At 42.6% G+C, this 24,121-nt stretch overlaps 1 protein-coding gene across 3 annotated transcripts in view; it reads left to right on the top strand.

Moving 5' to 3' along the window:
• The first annotated feature begins 1,560 nt into the window (after positions 1 to 1,560).
• Positions 1,561 to 24,121, top strand: part of C15H1orf100 (chromosome 15 C1orf100 homolog) — a 28,923-nt gene continuing 6,362 nt past the window's right edge. The window contains exons 1-5 of one of the 3 annotated variants that reach the window (XM_047705835.1): positions 1,561 to 1,652; positions 2,606 to 2,678; positions 10,648 to 10,716; positions 16,122 to 16,217; positions 22,626 to 22,798. In XM_047705835.1, the coding sequence (XP_047561791.1) occupies positions 10,661 to 10,716; positions 16,122 to 16,217; positions 22,626 to 22,798 (325 nt within the window). In that variant the 5' untranslated portion in view covers positions 1,561 to 1,652; positions 2,606 to 2,678; positions 10,648 to 10,660. The remainder of the gene's footprint in view (positions 1,653 to 2,605; positions 2,679 to 10,647; positions 10,717 to 16,121; positions 16,218 to 22,625; positions 22,799 to 24,121) is intronic. The other 2 variants (XM_047705836.1, XM_047705838.1) reach the window with 2 other exon arrangements.

The raw sequence follows: 24,121 nt of genomic DNA on the forward strand, positions 1-24,121 counted from the left end.
TCCCCGCTTAGCAAGGAGCCTGATGTGGGACTCAATCCCAGGACCCTGGGATCAGGACATGGGCTGAAGACAGACACTTAACCGACTGAGACATCCAGGCGTCCCTCAGCTATCTAACTCTTAATGTCAATCTGTTCATATATTCAGAATGATGTCTAAACTGACATTCACTAATCTTGGACACCAATAATTTTTGACTTGGGAGATCTATGTTCATTTTTTAACTTTTTCTTTGCATTTTTTTTTTTGTATTGCCAGATATATTTCCATGAATAACATGAGGATATTTTGTTTGTTTGTTTCCTTCATGGAGTACATGGATTATTATTCTTAGAATTAAAAATTAACATATTTTAATGAAAATGTAATTCAACTTGGGCTTCAGTGTCAGACAAGGCTAGATTCAAATCCTGGATTTATTACAGCCTGGCTGTGTGACTTCAAGCAAGTCCCCTAGCCTCTCTTAGCCTTCATGGAAAATGGAGATATTTACCTTCAACAGCCATGATTGGGGTTTGAGATGGTCTCAAACAGTTAACACAGTGCCTGGCAATAGAAGGTGCTTACGCAACAAATGAGAACCATGTATCATTTCTATTAGTGTAATCCCAGTGTGTTGCTTCTGTTTGTATCTTTAAATTTTCCCTACTTTTCTACTTTCAACAAAGTGCAGTGTCACCAAGAATTTGGTATTAAACAACTATCGTGTCTGTTCCATGTGAGCGAGGCTGCCAGTGGGAGTTACCCTAGTCCCTAGGCTAGGGTACATATGCTCTCTCCTATGTACAACCTAAAATTGTATGGGCTAGTTGCAAACACTATTTCCTAGTTGCAAACACTATTCAACTGAGAGGTGTTTCTGTATCCAGGCCAGCCTACTGCAAAAAACACTGGGGTTTTATGTTGTTTCATGTGTTTTTATTTTTGGTAAAGATTGGTTTGAATGAGCACACTTGTCATTCTGTTCTTCTGAGGTTATGACTTGCTGTTAGTAGTGTTGCAATTATGACTTGCATGTAGTAGTGTTACTGTGACGTTCCATGGATTGTAAACAATTACATTCCATGGATTGTAAACAATTGTAAACTGTATTTGTAAACAATTAAAAGCTTCCTTTGGCGGCTTCCTTCCTGGATGGAGCCTAGTCTAGTCTCAGACTCATCTGTCCCCTGTGTACCCTACTTCCTCAATTCTAGCTTGCAGAGGGCGTTACTTCCTAATACAACACCACCCAGATCTTTAACCTTATGTTGTCCTTGGAATAATCTTTACAGAAAAGAAAGTTCTAGTGCTTAAACAGTCTGGGTTATATATCCACATGGTTTTCTTTTCCATACTGATTTTTCACCCTTTCTTCCTAGTGCAGCTAGGCTCTCATGGAGACCAAAGCATCCCTACTTTTTATAGGGCTGAGACCTGAAAAGCATCACCTAGTAAAATTTTCTGTCCCACAGTGCATCACAATACCGTTTGAATTTTCTATCCCACAGTGCATCACAATACCCTTTGAATGATGTAAAAGGATCAAGTCCTATAACTCTGCAGTGTGCCTTTGCAGGATATCCAACACCAGGAGGCAGCTGAAATAACCGCTGTCCTCAGAAGACTGCCTTTAAGAACAAAGAAGGTTCTACGCACTGCAGCCCAAGCAGGTAACACCAGTCTGGTCATTACCACCCAAACGTCTCTCCTCTCACTTAGTGGTTGCATTACTAAATAGCTGGTTGAATTTTGGATGCTCTGGAGATAACCGCTCACAATTAAAGAAACTCTGTGGCAAAGCATTTTGAAAAGCCAAGAAATCTTTCAGAAAGGGAATATGCATACCTCTCAGCTTCAAATTATTGAGCAGATTTAGCTCAACATTTTTTTTTCTTAGAAATGAGGTCTTTAGGGATGCCTGGGTGGCTCAGTCGGTTAAGCATCTGACCACTCTGGAACCCAGAGAAGAGGACTTCTAGAAGATGGCACTAGGGGATGGATATCCCCAGGGGGCCAACTCCCCCCAATACCTTGCTTACCTGTATCACACCTCCAAAGTAAGGAGGCCCCCAGGACTCTGGGGTTATGAAGTACATCTAGAAAACCAATTGTTGTGGCTTATATACCAGTTTAAATGCCTCTCCCTATTTCTTGACTTTTCCCCAAATTACCAATAAATAACAGAATCTTGGGACCCTGTCCAATAGCCTGCCTCTTCCCCTTCTTTGGACAGATTAATTAAATGATAAAACTTGCTAGTTATTTAATTGAGGTTCACAAGCTAGTTATTTAATTGAGGTTCACAAGCTGACTAACCTTACCAGGCAGTTACTACTGGTTCCACTCACTACCATACTGGGAGGACCTAACCTCTGACGTAACAAATAATATTTTTAGCTCTTTTCTACCATAAAAATTGATGCCAACTTAAAATTGTAAACCTCAGAAAGCCGATATCCATGAGGAAAGCGTATCACATGCTTTATATCAGGGAAAATGTTCAGGTGAGACATCTGTTCTTGGAGCCTTTTCCTTTAAAATTATGAAAGAGGGGGTTGGGAGTGGGGGTGGGGCATGGCCATTCAACTACTGGAAAGGTAACTTGTCAAGGATTCTGTTTCAGCAGCTATGAGCTTTGATTGCGTATCAACTTGTGCAACACTGTGATTAATATCTGACTTCAATTCTTCCACCAGGTAAGTAACATAAGAGCAGGACCACATGTCTCTTGCTAAATGCTTTTTCCCTCACGCCTAGTGCAGTGCCAAGCAAAGGTAGTTGATCTGTATCTACTACAACAAGCAGTTGTTGTAGATACAGATCAATCAGTATCTGTTGAGTGAATCAATGAATCAGTGGCACTGTAGCAGAAGGCGAAGGGTCTTGGAGTCAGACAGATTTGTGGGTTTTTGCTTGTTTAGTGGCTGTGTAACCTTCAACATGAAATTTAACATCTTCTAGATATTCAGGATATGATCAGGACTCCTATGAGGACTGAGTGAAGTAGTGTGCGTGCCAACAGTTGGGGGGATAACGAGCATTCCCTCAGAATGAGGTCTCTTCCATCCCTTTTCAACAGAGGGTGGTTGATCTTTTTTAAAATTGTTTTGGCTACTTTAGTTCCCTTGCATTTCCAAATAAACTTTATAATAAACTGGTCTACATCTACAAAAACTCCTGCTGGGAAGTTTGACCAGATAAACCAGATCAGTGTGGAGAGATTGTCATCTTTGTGCTGTCGAGTCTCCCAAACCATGACCATAGTGTATCTCTCAGATCATCTTTGATTTCTTCCATCAACATTTTTTAGCCTTCAGCATCCAGCATCTGTACACGTCTTGTTAGACTGGTGAATAATGTTTCTCTCTTTTTTTTAGCTACTGTAAATATTTGTGGGGTTTTTTTTTTAGTTATTTATGTGAGAGAGAGAAGTTGGGGTGATGGGGAGGAGCAGAAGGAAAGGGACAAGCAGACTCTGTGTTATGTGAGGAGCCCCATGTGGGGTTCAGTCTCATGACCCTGAGATCATGACCTGAGCCTAAACCAAGAGTAGAACATTCAACTGACTAAGCCACCCAGGTGCCCCAGTAATTGCGTTTTAAATTTTGGTTCCAATTATTTATTTACAGTATAGAAATGTAAGGCAGCGGGGTGGCTCAGTTGGTTAAGGGTCTTTGGCTCAGATCATGATCCCAGGGTCCTGGGTTCGAGCCCCTCTTCAGGCTCCCTGCTCAGCAGGAAGCCCGCTTCCCCCTCTCCCTGCCCTCAACTCATGCTCTCTCTCTCTCTCAAATAAATAAATAAAATCTTTTTAAAAAGTAAAGTATAGAAATGCAATTATATGTGTTGATCTTGTATCCTATGATCTTGTTAAAAACAGTTATTTGTTTTAAGAGTTTGTTTGTAGGCTCCTTGGGATTTTCTAAGAGTTTGTAGGCTTCTTGGGATTTTCTACATAGACAATTATATCATTTGTAAATAGGGACAGTTTTCTTCCTTTCCATCTATATGCCTTATATTTCCCACTCCAGCCTTATTGCTCTGTGTAGGAATGGTGAGAGAGACATCCTTTCTTTGTTGCTGATTTTTAGGAGGAAATCAGTCTTTCACTATTAAGTATGATGTTAGCTATACATTTCTATAGATATTTCTTACTAGGTTGAAAACATTCCCTCATGGCTGGCTGAGAAATTTTACCATAAATTTTTATCACGGGTTTTTAATCAGATTTTTGACTGTTATTCTATTTTACAGAATTCTGATGTAATCCAGGAAATATTCTATAATTTCCAAAAGTTGATGAGAAAGTTGACAAGATAAATCTTTTTTTTTTAATTTTTGTAATTTATTTGATACAGAGAGAGAGAGATCATGTAGGCAAAGAGGCAGGCAGAGAGATGGGGGGAAGCAGGCTCAATCCCAGGACCCTGAGATCATGACCTGAGCCGAAGGCAGAGGCTTAACCCACTGAGTCACCCAAGTTCCCTGACAAGATAAATCTTATATCTTTTTTTCTGAAGTCAGTATCTTGACTATTAAGGCTGAGGAAGTTTCTTGCAATGTATATCTCATACTCGTTTACCTTAGTTTAATTGCTTCTTTTCAGTTGGACTTTTGGCTAAGATCAAGTGCGTTACCTTAGTTCACCTCCTGAACTTCAGCATAATAAAAAATTCTATTGTTAAACTTTAATTTCCGTGTCCTGGGAGTCTAACCATAATGGTTTATGGGCCAGTGTTAATTAACTGGAAGTGGTTAAAATTCTAAATAGGAGTTATGAGGACGCCCAAATTTTATCTCATTCTTACAAATGTATCTTAAGAAATAAATTCCATAGAATCAAATATAGTTATGCCAGCATGACCAAATGTCCAACATTACAGCTGGGTTTCATAAATTATGGTATATTCAGTTACTCAGTAAACATTTATGAAATGCCCACCATATGTCAGTTATTATCTTTGGCTCCTAGGGATATAGCTATGAGAACAAAAGACACTTTCCTGCCCTCTTGGAGCTTACTTTCCAGCAGGGGGACAGACATAAATAAGGTACATAAATAAACATGCAATATAGCAGATACTGATGAGTGTTTTGGAAACAAAGCATAGAGCATGGATAAGTTCGGGCATGGGAATGGAATGGGGTACTAGTTTAAATAAAGTGAAAGGTGGACCTCACCAACCAATATAAAGGAACATTAAATATTAGAATTAAGTACACTCTATAGCAACATGGTAAACTTTTCATATCTTATCAAAAAAAGGATATAAAATAGCATGTCTGCTGGGGTCAAGAATTTAAGTATTTGCATATATATAGATTATAAAAAATGAAAACAGTTGTTTGTGGATAATTTTAATATTATTTTACAGCATTGTTTACTCTGAGCATAATTATGTTTTCAGTTTAAAACAAGAAAAACATTTGGGTGCTTGGGTGGCTCAGTTGGTTAAGCATCTGACTCTTGGTTTCTGCTTGGGTCATGATTTCAGGGTCATGAGGCTGAGCCCTGAGTCGGGCTTCACGGTAAGCAGGGAGTCTTCCTAAGAGTCACTCCTGCTGCCCCTCCCCCTCTCTCAAATAAATAAATCTTAAAAAAAAAAAAAAAGAAAAGTCTGTAAGGTTCCCTAAGGCTAATTTGAAGTTGAATGAAATGTGTGAGGAGGATACAGAGAGAACTCACGTTTGCTCTGAAAAATTTTATTTGGGGTACAGCTGAGAAAGAAGCTTCTACTGAGGCGACTAATTAAAATTACATAGATTTTTTTTCGTTACGTTGTTCAGGGTGCCGAGAACAGTGGTTGTGCAGGGTTGGCTGTGAGCATGGAAATGATGGCAAGTTTAACATGTGTTCATAATTATCTCATTCAGCTTTGGCATGCAAACCTATTTTTTAAGATTGACTAAAATAAAATGTACTGACATGTCTTCCTGCACACGACATTTTCCTCTGCGTTCAAGAGATGACAACTAATCACACAAGATGTGACTTGGTATCTATGTGGTAGCCCAGTTTCCTAAAGATGCAGAAAGACAGGTTACAACCATTGCCAGACAACGTCTTCCGATGATTCCGGGAGCTTATGCTTAGACTCCATGCGGGCTGTTCATGTGTTCTTCTGAAAATGTTTTTGTGGCATGGCCAAAGCATGGCAGCCCGGGCCTGGCTTATTCCCTCTGGTGTTGATTCAGAATTTCTAGGCACTGAGCAATCACTCTATCGTGAATGGCAGACGCAGTGTTGTCTTCATGAGGCACAAATGTCCTGAATATCTTGCATTCTTCTCTCCAGCATGTCACTTCTCGTGAAGGAAAAGCCCAGCAGCAGTCACAAAGCTTTCCGAGTTTAGGCAAGAGCTCGATGGTATTTACTCAAATTTTCTCTTCTGTCCTTTCTTCCCTTTTTATTTTTTTCCTAATAATCACACAAGGGCTAAAAGAAAAAAGAAAAAAACATTATATAATGAACAGGTTCCATTGGATAGCCAAATAGTCTGTGACAATGTAATCTGGCTTGAAAATGTTCGAGTTGCTTGAAAAACACACTCAGACGTGACAGAACGCAGCTAGCTGGCCTGTGGGCAATACGTTGACTGATGTTGACTAGAGTAGGGGAGAGGGAGGCCCCATACACTGTTTTCTCTCCCAGGGAAACCTGTCTCCCTCCCAGTTACTGCCACCTGGGGGCTGTCCCAGTTTTGTTTTGGCTGGTGGTCAGGGTGTCCTGGGGTTGTTCAATATAGCTTAAGAATACTCTCAAGATAACTGTCTCTGGAACCAAATGGGTTCCCATCCTGATTCCTCAGTGACCTTGTACAAGTTACTCTACTTCTCAAGCCTTCAGGTTTCTTGTCAGTAATGTAGTGGGACCACTTCACAGGGTTTCTAGAAGGCTCAGAGAAGTTAGTTAATTCATATCACCTGACACTTAATATATGCCCGTAGGTAGAAACTCAAATTTCTGTTTTCTCAAAGTTGCTGTTTTGGTTACAGAACACACACACGCATTATTGCTCACTTGACACTCCAGAGAGGTATTGTAATCAACAGTGTACAGAGCGAGGGGCCTTCGTCTGTTCCAGTTGCCATAACAAATTACTGCAGAATGGGTGGTTTCTAAACATCAGAAATATATTTCTCACAATTCTGGAGGCTGGAAGTCCAAGTTCAAAGCGCCCGTGTGGTCAAGTTCTGGTGAGAGCCCTCTGCTGGACTGCAGGCTGCCAACTTCCTGTTGGCTCCCCACGTGACAGGAAGAGGGCTGAGCTCTCTGGGGTCTCTTTCCTAAGAGCACTAGCTCTGTTCATGGGGGCTCCACCTCCAATACTTTCCAAGGGCTCCGCCCTCAAGTACCACGGCTTTGGGTTCAGGGTATAACATGTGAATGTGAGGGGCCCAGAGGTAGGGTGTGAGACTCCTTTCGGTGTTCTCCTGCTACACTGTTCTTCGACATGTTTATGCAAATAGAGGCCCAGCTGTCTCTATACACATATAATATGAACACAGTACAAAATTTATAAGGTGCACAAAAGGTAAACCATAAAAGAGTAAGGCTTTGTCCCTCCTCTGTCCACCAGGAATTCCCTTTGTTTCCCCAGTCTTGACTTTTTCTCAAGTGAATATTTATTTTTTTAATGAATGAATTAATTTTTTATTATGTTAGTCATCATACAGTACATCCTTAGTTTTTTTTGTTGTTGTTGTTGTTGTTTGTGTTTTTTTTTAAGATTTTTTATTTATTGGACAGAGATCACAACTAGGCAGAGAGACAGGCAGAGAGGAGGAAGCAGGCTCCCCACTGAGCAGAGAGCCCGATGCGGGGCTCGATCCCACAACCCTGGGATCATGACCTGAGCCGAAGGCAGAGGCTTTAACCCACTGAGCCACCCAGGCGCCCCACATCCTTAGTTTTTGATGTAGTGTTTCATGATTCATTGTGTGTGTAACACCTGGTGCTCCATGCAATCTCTTCCTCTGATTCCCCCCCTTCATTTTCCCCTTCCTTCTCCTAATGTCCTCCATGTTATTCCTTATGTTCCACAAGTAAGTGAAACCATATGATAATTGACTTTCTCTGCTTGACTTTATTCACTTAGCATAACTCCTCCAGTTTCATCCATGCTGATAAAAATGTTGGTTATCATCCTTTCTGATAGTTGAGTAATATTCCATTGTATATATGGACCACATCTTCTGTATCCATTCATCTATTGAAGGGCATCTCAGCTCCTTCCACAGTTTGGCTATTGTGAACATTGCTGCTATGATCATGGGGTGCATATGGCCCTTGTTTTCAATACATCTGTATCTTTGGGTTAAATGCCCAGTAGTGCAATTGCTGGTTTATAGTGTAGCTCTATTTTTAACTTTTTGAGGAAACTCTGCACTGTTTTCCAAAGTGGCTGTATCAACTTGCATTCCCACCAACAGTGTAAGAGGGTTCCTCTTCCCCCACAACCTCTCCAACATTTATTGTTTCTCGCCTTGTCAATTTCTGCTATTCTAACTGGTGTAAGGTGGTATCTCAGTGTGGTTTTGATTTGAGTCTCCCTGATGGCTAATGATGATGAACATTTTTTCATATGTCTGTTAGCCATTTGTACATCTTCTCTGGAGAAGTGTCTGTTCATGTCTTCTGCCCATTTTTTTTACTTATTTGTTTTTTGGGTGTTGAGTTTGAGAAGTTCTTTATAGGTCTTGGATATCAGCCCTTTATCTATAGTGTCATTTGCAAATATCTTCTCCCATTCTGTGTGTTGCCTCTTTGTTTTGTTGACTGTTTCCTTTGCTGTGCAGAAACTTTTTTATTTTGATTAAGTCCCTGAAGTTCATTTGCGTTTTTGTTTCCCTTGCCTTTGGAGACATGTCTTGAAAGAATTTGCTATGGCTGGGGTTGAAGATGTTACTGCCTATGATCTCCTCTGGGATTTTGATGTATTCTTGTCTCACATTGAGGTCTTTCATCCATTTACTCACATTGAGGTCTTTCATCCATTTAGAGTTTATCTTTGTGAATGGTGTAAGTGTCCATTGGTCTATGTGTCTGTTTTTGTGCCAGTACCATGCTGCCTTGGTGACCACAGCTTTGTAATATAGCTTGAAATCAGGCAACGTGATGCCCCCAGCTTTGTTTTCCTTTTTCAACATTTCCTTGGTGATTTGGGGTCTTTTCTGGTTCCATACAAATTTCAGGATTGTTTGTTCCAGAACTTTGAAAAATGCCATTGGTATTTTGTTTGGAATGGCGTTGCAAGTATAGATTGTTCTGGGCAGCATAGACATTTTAACGATGTTTATTCTTCTGATCCATGAGCATGGAATGTTTCCATCTTTTTGTCTCTCCTTAAATTTCTTTTGTAAGTGTTCTGTAGTTTCTAGAGTATAGATCCTTCACCTCTTTGTTTAGCTTTATTCCAAGGTATCTTATGGTTTTTGGTGCTATTGTAAATGGAATCGATTCTCTAATTTCTCCTTCTACAGTTAAACATTGTTAGTGTATAGGAAAGTACCTGATTTCTGTGCATTGATTTTGTATCCTGTCACATTTCAAATGAATATTTAGATGGAGTAGTCTTCTGTGGCAAGTCTTCTTCTCCAGTAGGTGACCAATGCAATATGAATTTGAGCCTAGAAACAATATGTATTGTATGTTCACATCTGGGAAACACAAGAAGTTTGATGTAGAGGATGAGCCACTTACAAAACCACTGAAGGGAAAATGAGAAACAAACTCTGGGGAAGGCCTTCAAGAAGCTTCTAGAACGCCTCCACAAAACTGACCCATCGTGGGAGCAGCTACCTGGGCCCTACTCAGGAAGCTGCTTCCAGAACCTCCTCCCAAAGCCGCCACCACTGCCACTGCAGCACCCGCTCCACACTCCCAAAGATGGACAGCAGGGTTCAGCCACTGCCTTCAATACACTTGCCTCTTGACACCCAATGCTGGAGAAACTCACCATACCACAGCTTCCCAGCCTTGCCTGCCAGTAGAAAAGTTCCAAGCAGCAGTCAGTGGCCTCGGTCTTGTTTCCACCTACTGAGTCTCAGTCCAGTCTGTGGGGTGGGAGGAGTCTAATTCCTATCCAGAGCTCTAGGTGCCAGGGATTCTGGGTGTGAAACACAGAGCCTGCAAGCTTATGTAGTAGGAAGGCACCCTAATCAGGGTGAGAACCAGCTCAGTGGTTTCTGGTTTTATTTTACTTTTTTTTTTTTTTAAGATTTATTTACTTATTTTAGAGAGAGAGCAAGGGGAGGGGCAGAGGGAGAGGGAGACAAGCAGACTTCCTGCTGGGCGAAGAGCCTGATGTGGGGCTCAGTCTCATGACCCTGAGAACATGACCTGAGACAAAATCAAGTGTCGGACCTTTAACCATCTGAGCCACCAAGGTGCCCCAGTAGTTTCTATTAAAAAAAAAAAAAAGCATATCTGTATGTATTGGCTTATGTTTTTCACCTTTTTTTTTTTGTCCTTTTTTTGCAAAAGCCATGGTTAGTCTATCCACTCCTCAGTTTTCTTACTGTTATTTCTTTCAAGACAGACTTGGTGGCACTAGACAGCTCCTGCGTGGAAATGGATGGTAGAGTATGTTCACACAATATGATATATAGTATGTAGTGTGTATGGATTTGCAATATCGACCTTCACTCTGTAATATTTTTTAGATTCCCATCCATCATGGCTGCCATCCGTCTTCGAGAATTTATTGACCGCCGCCCAGTGATCCCACCCAGGTAATGTCCTTGCAGACAGAGATGCCATCCAGAGCTGCTCTGGGGCAGTCGGACACCTGGGGGGCCAACTTGCTCACCTGCTGCTCTCTGATTGACAGCTGCTCCCAGAGGTTCCAGTGACATTTCTTTGGGTTTGGGGAAAGTTAAAGAAAAAAATCCCACACTCATGGTAAAATCCAAGCAAACAGGCAACTTCGAACTCCCCGAAGAGGGAAGGATATTGGTTTTTGCTTGGAAAGCCCACATTTTAGTGGGGGGCCCTTTACTCTGCTTGGAATCAAACAGACTCCTTCATCCTTCTGCCATATGGGGGGGTGGTTGAACAGATTGAAACTAAGTAGGATTTTTATGCTTTCTCCCGATTCATAGATGGCCCAAGACTAACAAGTCCTAGATGTGTTTTACTGTGCTAAATTCATTGCTGAGAGATAGTGGATAATAATCTATAGATCCTAACCTTGCCTTCCCTTCACCACTGGCCATGGGGTCTGCAAAGGGTTAGAAGCTATGAAATTCAGGCAGGAACTCTCCCATAGCAAGTGACTTCGGGGTCAGCCTCTTTGGCTTCGTGGTTTCAAGTAAGCCTCATGTTTTGTTTTTGTATCTAGTTATTTTTAACAATGTTTAGTCAACAAAGATAAGTCCTTCTGCTTCCAGAAATTACTGAAGTAGGGGCAGCGAAAGGATGCTTTGTTCCTAGATACTGTGAGTCCTCTTCGGACAGGCTCCAGACTACCCTTAACCCACAGGAGGAAGAACTGGAGGAAGACAGGGATGGGTTCCTGTATTTCCCAGTTTCTGCCTCCCCACAAGCCCTTGGTCTTTCTGAGTGTGTTTGAGGCCTGTCTTGTCCACTGTCGGGTTATTTAACTGTGGGTCATCCTGGGCAAAATGGAAACAGACCTCCCCCAGATGCTGCTGCCTGGAGTTCTGTGGAACCAAGTCAGAGTCACTGGGCCTGGCCTAAGCCAGCCTGTGGGGAGTCTGAGGGTTAGGGTAGGACGCAGTGCAGGAGGCAGGGGGTCCATGAAGTCCTAAAGGCGGGGGGGCGCTGGATTCTGTTCTCTGTGCTCATCCATCGGAGCCCCACAAGGAGGCAGGCTGCTTGAACTAGGCTGGGGTCCCAGCCTCCCCACCGTACTCACGGTGGAGCTGGTCCTCGTGGACTTGACGCCATTGATCTCTGCAACAGTGGGTGGGGGGGCAACCCTTCATGAAGTTACTCAGTGGTACCTCTGAAATGTTATCTCCCACACTCAGCTGCCTCTCCCCATCACCGACAGCCAACTGCCCACTCTTGTCCTCCTCCCTCCCGTCCTCCAGAGGGCGCTCCATGAAATGTAAATTGGATCAAAGCCCTCCGTTGCAGGCAACCCTCCAGGCACTGCATGTGGCATAAAATCGAAACTCTGCTGGGGCCTATACGGCCCTCCGTGAACTGGCCCTGCCCCCGCTTCAGCCTCCTCCCTCCTACTGTCTTTCCTTTGTTCCCCCAACAGGCCCGCCTTGCTCACACCCAGCGCATATTCGCTCATTTCATCTTCACAACGACTGTGCGGTATAGAGGAGAAACTGAGGCATGGAGTAAAGTGACTGTCCCAATCCTAGAGATAGGATTTGAAGCCACGGGTCTGGCCCCAACATCTGTGCTCTTGATCCCTGCACTTGGCTGCATGTCCAGGGAGGTCCCTGGGGTGGGCTCGTTTGCCCCCCTCTGCCCACCACTGTCACCTCTGCGGAGCCGACGGCCACAAGCAGTAGTTCCTCAGTGCGCATTTGTTGAAAAAAAAAAAAAATGAACATGAATCAGTGAGTATCTTGTCACAGATTTGTGGCTTGGCATCCTGCTGACTGGCAGTCGCTGTGGAAGGCACGGACCTCCTCCTTCCTCTCAGACAACATCGGGTCCCTCCCTACACACCCAAATCTTGGCTCCTCGTGAGGGAAAATGGAATCACACACTGGCAGGGGCACCTGATAAAATTAAATATTCAAGGGCTCACACAGCTCCCTTAAGAATTGTATCAGATGCAAATGTGACTTGCTGTCACCCCCAGGCGACAGGCCCCACTCAGGCAGGGCTGAGGGCCAGGTTGGTCTACAAAGCACAGGATGCTCCCAAAACGATTGCTTCGTATTGAGGAAGCACAGTGCAGTGTGGAAGAGAAAAGATAGCAAATTTCTGTCAAACATAAGATGGATTTTTAAAACACCACCTGAAGTGGTGTCTGGGAGACCCAGAGGCAGCTGTTCCTTCCCAGAGCCATGACAGCACCTACCACAGATCACCAAGGATGTTCACATCGTCTGGTTGACTCATGGAGTCATTCCAAAGGGGTGATGGTGCCCCACACTTTACTGACAGGGAACCTGAGGGTCCCCTCTTCCTTGAGGGGATAACGAGTCTGGGAGATGGGAGAGCAGGCATGGTGTTGTCCCATCCTCTGTGCTGACTTGCTCACGTCCTCTCTAAGTGACTCATTCCCTTGAGCCTGTTCCTGACTGGCCCAGCGCTTACTCATTGTGTGTGATGAGTTAGTGCCTGAGTGTGGTTTCCCTACCAGATCATGAACTCTTGGGTAGAAGACAGTATTTATCATCACTGTGTCCCTAGCACCTGGCCCATGGCGGCCACAGTAGGGCCTTCAATGGGGAATTGTCTCACTGAATGGAAGGCCGTATCCATCAGGGCCGCACTATTCCTTCTCCTCTTCCTGTGGTGCATGACCTCTACTTCCTATCTGCCTGTGAGAGAACCCCAGAGTTCCTATAGAAATAGCACTGAACTCTTCTGGAAAAAAGCCATCCTGTGTACACGGAGATGACTCTGGATGCCCCATGGAGTTCAGCGAATGGGGTTTGATCTGGCGTTTACCAGGCAGGTGATGTTCGGAGAGCCCACTTGACCTTTCTGAGCCTCAATCTCCTGTTCTGTAACAGGGTGTTCATAATATTTACCTGGCAACGTGACTGGGAATTAGATGAGATCACCTTCCTAAAGCCTGAGGCTCAACACAGACATAACAGAGGACGGTCACTTAGGAGCATGGGCCACCTCCGGCCTTGGGGCCAGGTTCTTGAGGGATGAACACTCTTGGCTTCTCCTGTACATACTGAATTTTGTCCATGGATAAGCCCAGATTTCTGCTCTGGCAACATGCACCCGCCCAGGGGAGAGGTTGGCTCTCGCCTAGACAGAACATGTCACCTGAAAGAGCTAAGCTGTCAGAGACTGCTAAACAATGTGTGGGGGAATCAGACAAAGCAGGACTCCTGCTCCCACACGAGAAGGAAAGACCTTCCTACAACTTGTTCAGGAATCTTGAGAGCCAAGTTAACGGATGGGCCTAAGCAGAGCCCGGCACGTCTCCTCAGCCAGGTCCTCTCCCAAGCCTCTCAGGAGAGGCCAGCTATGGTGAGGCCTCTGGGAACACGGGCTGGCAGGCCAGGGTGGGCATTGCCCCTCATTAAGCTCCTGCCAGGGAGCTTTCTCCTGTTTGAGCTGAAGTTAGTCACACAAGGTGCTTGGAAAGTCTACCCAAAGAGTTGGAGGCAAAAGCCGCCCTTTATTCCCCAAACCATTCTGCTTCTCCACCCAGCCCTACTTCCCTCCAGCACCCACTCACACACTTTCCCTTCCTTTCTCGACTCCTGGGCCAAAACCCACCAAGAGAGATTCCCCAGGGATGGCGAGCAGGGCTTATTACCCAGTGCTGGCAAAGAAGGGCTTCTCCATTCTCAAAACAGCTTTGGCAGACTACGTTCAAGGAGCAGGGCTTAGGTGACTCACCTGTATACAGCAGGCACTGGTTATATGCATGCTAGGGAAGAACCCATGGTCAAGACTCAGCCTACTGGAAATGGCACAGCAACTGTGAGAAAGCAGTGTGGCTTTGGAACCCCACCTGGGTTCTTAACAAACCATAACACGGCCCTAGGGTCATCTCTCCAAGGTAGCGCTTCAGAAACGGGATGGTGCCCAAGAAAGTCCCTCTCCCAGGCGCTCAGAAATGTCATTTTTTCCGTGTTATTGTGCCAGTTCCTCCCGCTCTGTATGACTAAATCCCTGCTATTATGTACTCTTCAGGGCTCAGTCACATCATCCCAGCCATGGGGCAGGTCCGGACAGCCTGTGATTTTCTGAAAATCAGAGCTCCCTGAGGTCCTGTTTGCCGAGACAGGCAGACCCACCCTGTTCACAGTGCTTGCCTTTCATACTTTCTAGACAGCGAGGTTCCCACCGGCCCCCACACACTCCACACGGATCCCAACCCTGGCCACGTCTTGGCTTCTAAAATTCGCCTCACCTAGAATCTCTTCTCCATCCTACTTGCCTACCCCCACTTCCCTCCACACAGCTCAGGGTTTCTCCGGTAGTCAGTGACTACCATTGCCTCTTGGCCAGTCTCTATACCTCTAGTCCAATGGTCCTCCACTTTGTGGTCCACGCTGCCACTGGAAAAGATCTTTCTAGAATAAAAATGTCCCTAAGCCTTTCATCTTCTTAAAAATGCTACCAAGATTCCGTGTCACCTAGAAGAGTGGTTCTCAACCTCTCAAGACACAATGCTCTCTTTATTTATAACAAATATCTTGTAATGTTCCTCCTGCTCTTCTGAAATAAAATCTGCAAATAACATAATCCAACTACATGCAATTCTTAAATAACTACATATTGCAGGGACTATAATCTATGAGGAAAAGTAATTGATTATAAAATAAGATGTCCTTCAAAAGGTGAGGTCTGGGCACCACCGCACCCTCACCGCGCCTCACCGCACCTCGTCTCGCCTTGTCTGCCCCCAGTTCTAGGGGTTCAGCTATCCGCCCTGTCTCACCTTCACACCCAGAAACACTTCCTACCCCCTTTGTTGCCTCAAAACTTCCTCAAAACCCAACCCTCCCCAGCGGGGCTAGGCTTCCTCCTCCAGCCCAAAGCGCCCTATGCATTAAGCTTGTTCATTTCTTGCATCATACGCTTAATCATCACAATTTAAAAAACAAAAACAAAACACTCGTGAAAGTTTGTAAATCTACCCAAAGTAGAAAAAAAAAATCAGCATAAGAAACACCCATTTATCCATTTTCACATTGCAACAATTATCAGCATTTGCCCCCCTGGTTTTATATGGCTTCTTGTTTCTTTTTCTCATATTTTGAAACTAATACCTGACAAGACAAATATTTCCTTATGAATCTTGAGAACCAAATCCTGAAAAATGGTAACAGAAGATATTCCCGTCAAGAAAGAAATTCCATGGGTTTCAAGAGCTCCTTGCCAGGAACCAGGGGCAAAGTGCATGGAATTTTTTATCAGACCACAAGTGGCATTCTTCTGTAAAGAACTAATGGTAGTAACTTCTTTTTTATTTTTTTTTTAATCCCCCTCTTACTTTCTCTACTAGTATATTCATCACTCATCAGGGAAAGGACGTCCAAGGATATTACCCCGGGCAGCTGGCTAGAGTCCATTTTGATTCTAGTATGAAGAGACACCCCAGGTGAGACACCTTACCAAATCTTAGTTCTCAAAAATTTCACTAAAGCGAGAAGAATAAGTGAAAAAAAAAATGGGAGTCACAAATTGTAGTCATAATAGTAATAAGAACAGATAATTGTTATTTAGGGGCGCCTGGGTGGCTCAGTGGGTTAAAGCCTCTGCCTTCGGCTCAGGTCATGATCTCGGGGTCCTGGGATCAAGCCCCGCATTGGGCTCTCTGCTCAGCAGAGAGCCTGCTTCCCTCCCTCTCTCTCTCTCTCTCTGCCTGCCTCTCTGCCTACTTGTGATCTCTGTCTGTCAAATAAATAAATTTTTTAAAAATCTAAAAAAAAAAAAGTTGTTATTTAATGGATTCAAAAAATGTGGAAGGAGCTACACCAAACTGTTAAAAAGGTTTTTTCTGAATGGTAAGAGGGCGGTATTTGATTTTATTTTTTATCTTTTTCTCCATTTTCCAGATTTTCTCTAATGAACATGTATTACTTTTATAATCAACAATAAATATAGAATGATATGAAATCATCAAAGAAATTTAAGAAACATCATGAGTTCAGAGTTTCACCTTGTTCAAAAAACTTACCCTTCCTGAGACTCAGTTTCTCTCTCAGTAAAATTTTGAATTTGGCCTAAATGGTTTCTGCCTTTCCAGATGCGATTTTTAACAAGAAGAAAAGGAAAAAATAAAAAACAGTCACTTCGATATTATTTTCTAGTTTGGAGAGGCTAGAAACCATAGTAGTTAGGAGCCACAATTTGAGTTAACTTTTGAAATGGTTGATCGTGGGCAACCTTCTCTCTAAATCCTTCTCTGGAGTCAGTTACCTTATCTGTTAGGTAAAATAATTGGTGTAAAATTCCAGAACACAGTAAGCATTCGAAATATGATTGCTATAATTTTGAACTCATTGTCTAATATATTTTACAAATTTCTTCTCTTAATCACCTTTACTATAGTCAACTCTAGATTAGCCTCCATGTAAGGAAAAGGGAGCCATGCCATCTATTAAGCAGCACAGAGTCTTAACTTAATAGAAGATCAAACTAGAAGTAGCATTAAAGGTCATTCTGATCCAGTTAAGTGAATAAGATTTAGCCCAGAGAAGTGCCATGTCTTGTACCTGAGGTACAGTTGGTTGGTGTGAAAGCTGGTACTTGGAACTATGCACGTTTTCTTGATTTTCAGTTCAGGGCTTTGTGTTCTAATTTAAATACACAATAGACTAAACTCTTGTCGAGGGTGGCCCCACCATCAGGGCACTCTCCCCATGGGTTCTGTGGGCTGTGACGACACCCCCGACTCCAATACCCAGTACCTGAATGTCAGTCCTCACCATAGGATGGCTCAGGCAAAGGGAACCTTGACTCTACTTCTACTTGACTCTGACGAGACTAGTGCCCGCCCAAGACCAGCCTTAAGGGGGAAACTGAGTGCACATACCACTCAGTGACTTTAGTAAGCTTCTAGTTAAAAAGAAGGAAAAGACAAGCCCCTAAGCACTTTCCACTCCTCTCACCAAAACAAAACAAAGCAATAAAACAAACAAAAAAATGGGAAATAATGCAGTTCTTGGGACAAGTCCTATCTTCAGTTTTTTGTGGTTGTAGTTTAATTTGATAGGCGTCTCGTGGCTTACCTTCCCCAGATATATTCCTCTACCAACTTAGTGTTTCCAGTATTAGAATCGGATCCTTTGAATGAAAGTCTTATCTTCAGGACACTGATGTATTACTTGAAAATGGCGACTCTTCTGGTTTCATAGAAACACCCAAGGCGAAGGCAGAGTGGGCTGCCAGTCCAGCAGGACAATCACCAGGATGTGGTTCCAAAGCCAGGCACAGAAGTGACCAGACATCCGGGATGGTCACACAGAACCCAACCTCACAAAGGACTGACCTGTTGGTCAGGCAACTGATGTTTGATCGTTGCGGGGGTGTGGGGCATGCCCTTGTAGGGAAAGGAGTGTTCCTGTCCACCATTTAGGGTAGCCACTTTACAAGCCCCAGTGCCTGTTAAGCATAAAATAAGAGCAAGTGGAGGTGGGCAGGAATTCTTGATGTTTCTCCAAGGTGATGAACCATGGAGCCCCTTCCACCCACCAGATACCCCTCCACCCTCCACTCCCCACCCCCAACCTGTACCACACCCAAACCGTAACATTCTCGCCCTTGCTTTTCCTGAACTTTGGACAGAACCTATCCATTTCTGCTAACCACTCATTGAAGAAGGCCCATTATAATCAAGTTTTTAACCCAAATATGGAATCACAATACATTATGATTATATAGTTTCAGTCACCTTGTTTAAATGTGATTAATTGGGGCGCCTGGGGGGCGCAGTGGGTTAAGCCTCTGCCTTCGGCTTAGGTCATGGTCTCAGGGTCCTGGGATCGAGCCCCATATTGGGCTCTCTGCTTAGCAGGGAGCCTGCTTCCTTCTCTCTCTCTGCCTGCCTCTCTCCCTACTTGTGATCTCTGTCTGTCAAATAAATAAATAAAATCTAAAAAAAAAATTAAAAAAAATAAATGTGATTAATCATGGTGACCCCATCAAGTAAGACTACATCCTACGAATAGATGATTGGGTTTAGATGTTCCTAAATCTCACCCAACATCTGATATTTTTCACACCTAGAGGTGCTCATTTCATATAATTTATAGTTCAAAAATACCCATGTTGGGGTAACTGGCTGTCTCAGTTGGTAGAACGTGTGACTCTCAGTCTCTGGGTCGTGAGTTCAAGCCCCACATTAGGAGTAGAAATTACTAAAAAAAAAAAAAAAGGAAAATAAAATAAAATTTAAAGATATGCACGTTTATTACAACATTCAGAAAACATTAATAAAAAAAGAATTGAAATTACCCATAGTGTCACACTCAGAGATAATCATGCAGAATATTCCAGATCTACATAAAATGGAATGAATAGTATTTTTTCAAAGATTTTATTTGAAACTTTTTTTATTTATTATGAAACTTTTAAGATCTGTTTTAGCACCTCCCAAATATACGATACAGTATTATTAATTATAATCACCATACAGTACATTATATTTCCAGAACTTACTTTCTGGAAGTTTATCCCTTTGACCTCCTTCACCCTTTTTACCCCATCCCCCACCTCTGCCTCTGGCAACCACCATTCTGTTCTCTTTTTCTATGCATTTGTTTTTTTTATATTCCACATTTAAGTGAGATCATATAGTACTTGTCTTTCTCTATTTGACATTTCACTTGGCACAATGTCCTCAAGGTCCATCCCTGTTGCAGCAAATGGTAGGTTTTCCTTCTTTTCGTGGCTGAATAGTATTCCGTTTTATACGCATACACAACATCTCCATCCATTCGTCCGTCAATGACCACTTCGATTGTTTCTGTGTCTTGGCCTTTGCAATTAACACCACAATGAACGTGGGGGTGCAGCTATCTCTTTGAGACAGGAATTTCATTTTCTTTCTGATAAACATCCAGAAGTGGAATTACTGGATCATATGATAGTCCTATTTTTCATGTTTTGAGGGACCCACATACTGTTTTCCACAGGGCTGCATCAGTTTGCATTCCTGCCAACAGTGCACAAGGGTTCCTTTTCTTTCTTTCTTTTTTTTTTTTTTTTTGCCAACACTTCTTATCTCTTGCCATTTTGATAACAGCCATTCTAACAGTTGTGAGCTGATAGCTCGCTGTGGTTTCCATTTGCATTTCCCTGACAATTAGTGACTTGGAGCCCTCTTCATGAACCTGTTTGCCCTCTGTACATCTTCTTTGGAAAAACAATGTCTATTCAGATTCTCTGCCCATTTTTTAATCATATTGTATTTTTGCTATTGAGTTGAAGGAGTTATTGAGGTATTTGGATATAAAGTCCTTATCAGATCTATGATTGGCAAGTATTTTCTGCCATTCTGCAGGTTGCCTTTTTATTTTGTTGGCTTCCTTTACTGTGCAATAAAAGCTTTTTAATTTGATGTAGTCCCATTTATTTTTTTGTTGCCTTTCCTTTTGGTGTCAAATCCAAAAAAAAAAAAAAAAAAATCCTTGCCAAGATTGATGTTAAGGAATTTACTCCCTATGTTTTCTTCTGAGTTTTATGGTTTTAGGTCTTACCTTCATGTCTTTAACCTATTTTGAGTTGATTTTTGTGTATGTTATAAAATAGCTTTATGTGTTGCATGTGGCTTTCCAGTTTCCCAACACTACTTATTGAAGAAACTATCCTTTCCCCATTGTATACTTTTGGTTCCCTTGTCATAAATTAATTGGCTACATAGATGTGGGTTTATTTCTGTGTTCACTGTTCTGTTCTGCTGATCTATGTGTCTATTTTTATTCCAATAGTATACTGTTTTGATTACTGTAGTTCATAATATGAAATCAGGAAGGATGATATCTCCTCTATGTTCTTCTTTCTCAAGGTTGCTTTGGCTATTTTGGTCTTGTATGGGTCAAATCTTAGGATTCTTTGTTCTAGTTCTATGAAAAATGTCCGGAATTTTGATAGGGGTTGCATTGAAAATGTAGGTTGCTTTGATAGTATGACCACTTTAGCAATATTAATTCTTCCAATTCATGAGCACAGACTATCTTCCCGTTTATTTGTGCTTTCTCCCATTTCTTTTGTCAGTGCCTTACAGTTTTCAGATTACAGTTCTTTCGCCTGGTTAAATTTACTCCTAAGTATTTTATTGTTTTGATGCAATTGTAAATGGGATTGTTGCCTTAATTTCTGTCTGATAGTCCCTTGTTAGTGCATAGAAATGCAATAAATTTTTGTATATTGATTTTGTATCCTACAACTTTACTGAATTCCTTTATTATTTCTTTTTGAGATTTTATTTATTTATTTGACAGAGAGAGACACAGCGAGAGAGGGAACACAAACAGGGGGAATGGGAGAGGGAGAAGCAGGCTTCCCACAGAGCAGGGAGCCCAACACAGGGCTTGATCCCAGGACCCTGGGTTCATGACCTGAGCTGAAGGCAGATGCTTAACGACTGAGCCACCCAGGAGTCACTACTGAATTCCTTTATTAGTTCTAACAGGTTTTTTTGTGGAGTCTGTAGGGTTTTCTGCATACAATGATGTTATTTGCAAATAGAGACAATTTACTTATTTTTTTCCTATTTGGATACCTTTTATTTCTTTTCCTTGCCTAATTGCTCTGGATGGGACTTCCAAAACTATGTCGGATAAAAGTGGTGAGGGTGAGCATCCTTGTCTTATTTCTGATCTTAGAGGAAAAGCTTACAGCTTTCTACCTTTGAGTATGATGTTAGCTGTGAGCTTTGTCAGATAGGGCCTTTATTACACTGAAATATGTTCCCTTGATACCCACATTGTTGACAGTTTTTTTTAAATCATAAATAGATGTTGAATTTTGTCAAATGTTTTTTTGCATCTATTGAGATGATTGTATGGTTTTTATCCCTCAATTTGTTAATGTGGCATATTTTGTTGATTGAATTACAGATGCTGAACCATCCTTGCAGCCCAGGAATAAATCCCACTTGATCATGGTGTATGATCCTTTTCATGTATTGTTGAATTCAGATTGATAATATTTTGTTGATTGAAACCTTGTTCTTTATAATACTTTTGAGATCATTCACATCCCATACAACTCATCCATTTAAAGTGTTCATTTCAACTGAAACCTTTGTTTAGACCTAATTCTGTATTGCAGACTCTTTCCCATCTCAAAATTTATAATTCTACAGCACCACTTTTAGCGGTGTAGGGTACTCTTATATATATTCATATCATTTTCTAAATAATCCCCCTTTTTTTCACATGAAGATTATATCCATTCCTTTATGATCATAAAATACTTTGGTGAGCATTCTAGGAGCTAAGTCTTTGCTGACATTCCTACTTTCTGGAGTTGCTGCGACAAGGTATATGCACATTTTAAGGATATCAATACTCATCACCAAAGTATTCTCCCACAAGTTGCCCAGTGAATGTGTACTCCCAGAAGTGCATGAAGCTATTCCCCCATTATATACTGATTCTTCTTTATTTTTACCTTCAGAGGGTAGTTATCTGAGTGGAGGTACAGGAAAGTTATAACTAATTTCAGTTATACTGAAAAATTACAATGGGAAAGGGCATTGGGGAGATCTGGAGTACAGGAAGTAGCCACGCATGAGCAGACCCTACAGAAGTTTTCATGCAGGTCACCTTCTGTAACCTGTGATTGGGCAGGAGGAAGGATGTTAAAGCAGGGGAGCAGGGAACCAGGATCCCTGAGCCACCCACTGAAAACTGCTGGGCTGACCCTGGAGCTATGGAGTCTTGCCAATGGCATCTCGGTAGCCTCCTGGCCATTTCCAGAGAGTGGATCTCAGCTGATGAGAACATGGAATGCTTTTCTTCTACTGGGTGGTCAGTAAGCTCTTTCTATTTTCATTTAGACCTCTCATAGACTTGACAATCCCACCCCAGAGAAAACGTCCGATTCAGCCTCAACTAGACCAACAAACTCTCATTCGTTATATTTGTTTCCGAAGACATTCAAAGCCTGCTGAACCATGGTATAAAGAAACCACCTACCAAAGAGACTATTCTCTGCCATTTTACAAGATCGGTAAGTCAGGTCAACCGCTCTTACTCTCTGAGATCAGCCTCCCCTCAGATGAGCCTTTCTCGTGGGTTCGCTGCCATCAGGGACCAGTCAAATTGGGGGAAAGCATTCATGTGTGCCTAAAGCAGGAAGAATTTTGAGACTGAACCAAGGCTGCTTCCTCCTCTCCTCTTTTTTCTAGCTCCCTATGGAATCAAGGATAAAAATGCACAGATGTTCTTGGTAGGAAGCATACTCAAGTGTGACTACATCTCACTGAGCCCCTTGTTACTCAACAGATTCCTTATTGTGCCTAAACGTATTATTAAGGGAAATTTTTTTCTTTCTTATTCTTCCATTTTAAATGGCTTTATAACAATTATTTGACATTTGAAGACATATTTCAAAAATTTCAAAAATTTCTGTCTATGTTGCAACCTGTGTGAGTATGAACAACCAAGCCCCCACACCACGTGACCCTGGGGGTACACACATGGACACCGATGTAGACATTACCTGTATTCCTGTTGTCATTGATGCTTTGAATTTTAGCAAGTGGGAGGAGTTGCTGCATTGACAGACTTTCTAAATGAGCAAACCTCACAATTTCTGGGGGCTCTTACACTGTAGCAGACACATATTTTGTTCTCTTAAGAGCTTTTAAGGTAAGTGTTATTACTTACCCCATTTTACAATAAAGGAGATCAAGTTGCAGAAACAATTAATTAAGCAGCCCCAGATCACAGCACAGTAGGTGGGAGAAGCAGAATTCAGACCAAAGCCATTTGAGATATAGGATTCTGTGCTTGACCCTTAAGCAATACTGCCTTTGTCACAGCTGAGAGTCATTTGCATTACTATTTATTTAATAATTTTCTTTCTTTTTGCTTGAACAAGAACAAGGAAATGCATAGAAGGACAGCAGGGGTGGTGGCTGGGGGTGAGAAGGATAGGCCCTTCCTTCTGTTCTCCCCTTTGAAGGGCAGCGGCCTAGATGGAGTGCTAGGCCAGAGATGGGGCTCAGGTCCCAAGGGAACCAGGAATCACAGCAACCAGGAAGACGGGAAGCAGATGGAACCAGGCATTCTCCAGTCAGTGGAGCCACGGAGATGGGGCAGTAGAGGAAGCCGGATGGAGCGGAAATGGGCAGGAGGCATCTGGCATGAGAGGTTACCAGCAGTGAAAAGCTGGGGTCTGGGAGGGGAGAGGATTGGAGGCTGAGAGAGGAAGGAGGTGCCAGGAGGGAGTGAGGGATGGTGGAAGTGAGGATCCCCGGGAGGGTTGTATTAAAGAAGTTTGGGGTGGGTGGGAGTGCATGTTAGGGGCTGAAGGGTGAGGCCTGGGGGG

The sequence above is a fragment of the Lutra lutra genome, chromosome 15 (assembly GCF_902655055.1).
Source record: "Lutra lutra chromosome 15, mLutLut1.2, whole genome shotgun sequence".
NCBI lineage: Eukaryota > Metazoa > Chordata > Mammalia > Carnivora > Mustelidae > Lutra > Lutra lutra.